Source organism: Asparagus officinalis, chromosome 5 (genome assembly GCF_001876935.1).
Source record: "Asparagus officinalis chromosome 5, Aspof.V1, whole genome shotgun sequence".
In the NCBI taxonomy this organism is placed as follows: Eukaryota; Viridiplantae; Streptophyta; class Magnoliopsida; order Asparagales; family Asparagaceae; genus Asparagus; species Asparagus officinalis.
In genome coordinates this window covers 71,545,997-71,552,246 of record NC_033798.1, presented here as the reverse complement: position 1 = coordinate 71,552,246, position 6,250 = coordinate 71,545,997, and the positions used below count along the sequence as shown (strand labels likewise).

At 49.2% G+C, this 6,250-nt stretch overlaps 1 protein-coding gene across 1 annotated transcript; it reads left to right on the top strand.

Moving 5' to 3' along the window:
• Positions 674-1,495, top strand: LOC109841992. Its single transcript, XM_020410914.1, has one exon. It carries the CDS (start codon positions 674-676, stop codon positions 1,493-1,495), a length of 822 nt encoding a protein of 273 aa, XP_020266503.1.

Genomic DNA, 6,250 nt, shown 5'->3' with positions numbered 1-6,250 from the left:
CTTAGGGATGTCCAGCGGTAAATTCCTTGGGTTCGTGGTAACGACAAAAGGAATCCGGATTGACCCAGACAAGGTACGAGATATTCAGGAGCTTCAATCACCCCGAAACCTCAAGGAGCTAAGGGGCCTTCAGGGACGACTAGCTTACATCCGGAGGTTTATTTCAAATCTTTCGGGTAAGTGTTAACCATTCTCCAAACTGATGAAGAAAGGTACTTCCTTCGTATGGGATGAGCCTTGCCAACAGGCCTTTGAGGAGATCAAAGCTTATCTCTCGAACCCGCCTGTCCTTGCGGCTCCAATCTCAGGGAAGCCATTCCTCATCTACATCAGGGCTATGGAGCATTCTCTGGGCACTCTCTTGGCACAAAATGACGACGCCGGCCACGAGCAGGGCATCTACTACCTAAGTAGAACTCTATAGGGCGCCGAACGGCGATACCCTATGGTCGAAAAGGAGTGTTTAGCCTTGGTATTTGCCATCCAAAAGATGCGACACTACCTAGTTGGCCAAACCATCCACGTTATTTTCCGGATGAACCCCATCCGAGTCTTCATGACGCAGCCTACAGCCTTAAACTGGCGTTTGGCCAGATGGGCACTCCTGCTGTCACAATATGACATTCACTTCATGCCATAGAAGTCAGTTAAAGGATAGGCTATCTGTGATCTCATGGCTAGTCATCCGCTAGGAGCGAAAACTGACCTATTCGAAGATTTGCCAGATGAACCCCCCGAGGTCAACACAACTTCTTCACCAGAGGTTTGGCAGATGTTCTTCGATGGCGCATCTCGCATCGGCACGAGCAGATCTATCATCACAGGAGTGGGGGTCGTCCTCACTTCCCCACATAATCACGTACTACCCCGAGCCTTTTCTCTAACAGAGCCATGCACCAACAATGTGGCTGAGTATAACGCGCTACTCATTGGACTTGAGTTGGCAAGAGAGTTAGAGATAAAGCACCTCGAGGACTATGGTGACTCCCAACTCATTGTCAAGCAAATGACGGGGGAATACGAGGTCAGAAATGACGACCTGATCCCGCTTCACAAAGCAGCTACTAAGCTAGTAGAGTCATTCAAAAACTTCCACATCGAGTACGTGCTTCGTTCCAAGAACACGCACGCGGAGGCCCTCGCATCCTTGGCAGCTAACTTGGCCCAGCCACTAGAAACGACTCAATGGGTCACTATGGCGAGCCGAAGACTCTTTCGACCAAAAGATGTTCTAGAAGCGAACGCCACTCACCAAGTCTTGGATCAACCTGACCCGAAAGATTGGCGTCTCCCGATCATCAATTACGTCCTGTATGGTAAGCTACCCGAGGACGCTCGAGAACAAGAGTCCGTCCGCTGGCGTGCCTTAAGGTTCTACTACGATTCGACTACAAAGGCGTTTTATCGAAGGTCATATGACGGCCTGTTACTTCGATGTCTTTCGAAGACCGAAGAACGAGAGGCTCTACGTGAAGCCCACGACGGCACTTGCTGAGCTCACCAGCCCGGACCCAAGCTTTAGGATCGATTATGGAGAATAGGCTACTTCTGGCCAGGGATGGTCAGCGACACGATTGCTTACGCAAAACGTTGCCACGCGTGTCAAATCCACGCCAACTATCTGCATCAACCTCCTGAAGACCTACACACGACAACGGCGTCTTGGCCCTTCAAAGCATGGGGGATGGACATCGTCGGACCAATAATCCCACCGTCGGCGAGAGGTCATTTCTTCATCCTCACAATCACCGACTACTTCTCTAAATGAGCCGAAGCCGTCCCCTTAAGAGAAGTCAAGACCAATGACGTGATTAAGTTCATCAAACATCATGTCATATATCGATATGATGTACCTCGACGTATCATCCATGATAACGGTACACAATTCGTTAGTCATGCGTTCACCCGGTTTTGTGATAAATTCCGGATACAGAATCTTTCCTCTATGGCCTACAACCCTTCGGCGAATGGCTTGGCCAAGGCCTTCAACAAAACAATCATTAAGATCTTGACCAAGCTGACTTCTAACAACAAGCATGATTGGTACGAGAAGCTGGGCGAGAGCTTATGGACGTATCGCACGACGATTCGTACATCGACCGGCAACACGCCTTATTCATTGGTATATGGCTGTGAAGCTGTGTTACCATTAGAGATTCAAATTCTTTTCCTCCGTGTCGCCCTAGCTATGGGGATGACGACCGAGGACAATCACCAACGACACCTCGCGGAACTTGAAGCGTTGGATGACAAGCGGCTTGAAGCTCAACAACACATTGAGTTCTACCAAGCCCGAAAGTCTAAGGCTTTCAACAAGAAAGTCAAGCGTTGATCCTTCAAGGAGGGAGAATTGGTGCTTACCATCCGACGACCGATGATTCTCACTTCTAAGAAAAAGGGTAAATTTTAGCCCAAATGGGAAGGACCATTCATAGTAGAGACAGTCTATTCGAATGGAGCTTATCGCCTCGTCAAACCGAACGGCGACAAGATCATGATGCCTATCAATGGCAAGTTCTTGAAGAAGTACTACCCTTAGTTCTCTTCCAACTCCTACTGGTGCAAGAGTATAAACTGCCCCACCAAACTCCCATGAGTGCATGAGTCTAAACTGGTCCTGGTACACGAGGCTAAACTGTTCCTACTTTATATACTCCGATGGGAAACCCTATACAAGACACTACTAATAGCGTTCTTAAGTGTGACCTAGATCGCCATTGGGTCCAACCTTCTTACAGTTGGGACCAAAACAACCCTGTCACGTTAACTATCACCTCTGATAAAATCAACTTACTAATCCTCTCCAATAGGATGGTGAGCCCAACAAAGTCGTTCACATCGCGGCAAACAACCCTGTCATGTTAATTATTACCCCTGACAAAATCAACTTACCAATCCTCTCCAATAGGATGGTGAGCCCACCAAAGTTGTTCACATCACGGCAAACAATCCTATCATGTTAATTATCACATCTGACAAAATCAACTTATCAATCCTCTCCAATAGGATGGTGAGCCCACCAAAGTCGTTCACATTGCGGCAAACAACCCTGTCATGTTAATTATCACCTCTGACAAAATCAACTTACCAATCCCTTCCAATGGGATGATGAGTCCTCATAGTTGCTCCGATCGTAATAAAATTCTATCATGTTAACGATCACCTCTGATAACTGGCCCCATTATTTCCATGAGTAATACCGCCTAAGTAGTAACCTACCATGTGACGTGTTGCTGCTTCGGTCAATAGTCACACCCCTACGTCCCTGAACTACTTGACCTATCTCGGGTATCCTAATGTTCCCTTAGAATAACCGATGGGTAGCAGCCTACCATGCGACGACTCCTACAGCAATCGATCGTCACATTCCTACATCCCTGAATGATTCGATTATCATTCACATCATCGTCCTTGCGAATGATGATGATTATTGAAGGCGGCTTAATGGACGACACGGCCCAACCGCCCCCTCAAGCAGCAACTTGCCAAATGGCAAGTCATTGTTAGGGTCTTCAGCTGGTCGCATGCACAAGCAACCGCTCTTTGTTCGCCTGAGCTACAACGTGAAAGTCGGGGTCAACCTGACCCCACGCTGCGAACAACCAAAAGCAGAAGGGGATCCTAGCGACTAAGTCCAAGACAAACTCATCGAAGGCTCGCCACACTGCGAAAAATAGCATAACTGGCTCGATTCAGGCGATAAGCAGCACAGGCGAGTCCGACACAGTGGCTATCAAGGACTAACCAATAGTCCTAAGCATAGATCAAACACAGAAAATAAAGAAAAAGCTGTGCATGCAAAGCAGTAAATAAACAAAAGCGTAATAGGCCATTCCAGGCCAAAATTACAGACATAGAGTTTTTAAACTGTGATGCGTCAAGCATCAAAAAATTACAAAATAGTGTTTAACAAAGGGAGCGACACCCTACATCAACTTCAAAAGACTAAAACTGGCGATTTTTGCCTTGACAGCCGCGAGCTTGTTGCCGCATGTGCTGGCATCGGGCGCTTCGCCTCATGCCTCTGCTGAGCTTGGCGAAGCACCTCACCATCTCTTCCTCCTGGCGAAGACAGCCGGAGCGCCCCTGCCACCACTTCGGAAACAACGATCAAGCCGCGTCTTTTCGTGCTCGAGCTTCCGCAAGTTCGCCTCTCCCTCGAGGGACCCAGCATCCATGAAGAAAGCGGCTTCTATGTAGGCGTCCATCTCAGCCAACACCGCATGATGTTGCCCACGCAAGCGTGTGAGCTCAGCCTCTTTCGCCTGAATGAGCCTCGCCAGATCCTCATGCTCAAACATGACGCTCATTACGAGAGGCGGTGGTTCGTCAGAGGCATCGGCGTGCGCCAACTCCTCCAGGCGATGCAGCAGCAGCCCCAAACATTGAAGCTCCTACTCACATCATCAGGCCAGCTGGCGACCACCCACACAACGGATCTCCTCCAGGCCTTCGGCCACAAAGAGGAGCACGTCGTCGTACCCCCCGACGCCTTGGCTGATCATAACAGCCATTCGGTGAAGGTCCCCCTCTAACTTCTGGAGGAGAACAAGCGTCGGAGTGGGATCTGCGGTGGCGGACCCTTGAGCTGACCCGGCGGCCACAGCAGCGGAGGCCGCGTCGATGCCAACGACAGCAGAGGAGGAAGCAACCTCCTTGCTCTTCAAAGTATTTGATTCAGAAGCCATTGAATAAAGCAGGGAGAGTTCTGTGATTCTCTTCTGGCAAATTTTTTTTCGTAACCACGAGAACTCTACCGAAGAGACCGCGAGCACTTTATATAGCCGGGAGCTGAACGGCTAGGATTTGCTGCCTCAGGTAGATTGAACGGCTCAGATCTCTAGCGACACTTCGAGTTTGACACCCATAAGAGCTTCGCCATTGGGACTCCAAACTGACCGTTCAGATTGAGCACGAAAGGCGAAGCGTCCCGTCACTTCGCAATTAATGAGCACTAACGTGGCTACAACACCCTAGCTGGCAAGCATCTGGGTCCGTAGGCAGACGTGTGGCACAAACTCGCCTGCGCTTGAATTTTGCTTGCAGCACCAACTCGCCAGCACTTGAATTTTGTTTGCAGCACAGACTCACCTGCGCTTGAGTTTTACTTACAGCACAGACTTGCCTACGCTTAAGCTTTGCTTGCAGCACAAACTTGCCAGCATTTGAGTCTAGCTTTCAACGCAAACTCGCCAACACTCGAGTTTCGTCTACAGCACAAATTTGCCAGAATCCGAGTTTCATTTGTAGCAAAAAACTCACCACTAGTTTAAGTCTTGCTTTCAACACGAACTCTTTAGTTCGCCTGTAGCGTAAACTCGCCCGGACATGAGCTTCGCCCGCGGCATGAAATTGCCAGTAAATGAGTCTACCCGTCACATGAGCGAGACGCTAAATGGCAACACAACAGAACATGAAAAGAGTGTGTGCACAACGAGAAAGCACAAACTTCATTAGATGCTTCTAGACAGTATATTTGAACAAAGTTATGACTTTACCACCAAGAAAGTCATAACATTACATTCGAGAAGCAAAACATGAAACAGAACACCTCGAATCTACTCCTATCCTACGGGTTTATTCTAGGAGTTTAAAAGAAGCAAGCTTGGCTCTGACTGCGGCTATCTTCTCTACATGCATGGCGCGAGCTTTTTCCTCTGCCTCTTGCTGGACCTGCACCTTGAAAGAAGCGTTAGCGACAGAATCCTCCTGAAGCAGCAGTGGAAGATTACACCTCTCTCTGTGAGATCACCTTCCACCGTCTCGCTCTGAATGCGCAGGCCTATCAAGACTGATTCCCCCTCTGCGCGCGAGATCATACCCAAAAATATCGAAGAAACGACAGACTCCATGTCAGATTGCAACAGGCGGTGCCGAAGATCCAGATGATCAATAAGGGCTCATTTGTCTTCTATATCTCGCCTTCGGCACTCCTGTTGACACGCGACGCGACGGCGGACTGGAGCCAGGAATAGCCTCACTTCAGACTCTAAATCCGCATATCGCAAATCCTCCAATTTTGTTAAGAACAGTTCCAGATCGATGAGTTTCATCGAGCAGCGTAGGGTGAGCATAAAGTCGCCCTGACAATGGAGGCGGGCCACATGGTCTGAGAGGGACTGCTTCAGTTCCACGAAAGTGCCACGATCCTGATCAACGAACGAGATCACTCGCTTTACGGCGTCCTCCAACTCCTCTAACTGAGCCAGAACGGAGCCCGAAGGTTTAGACTCCGGATCGCGGTCAGGTG

Excerpts from the sequence above, each read along its gene's own strand:
- LOC109841992 (XM_020410914.1), top strand. The coding sequence starts at position 674 with ATGGCTAGTCATCCGCTAGGAGCGAAAACTGACCTATTCGAAGATTTG.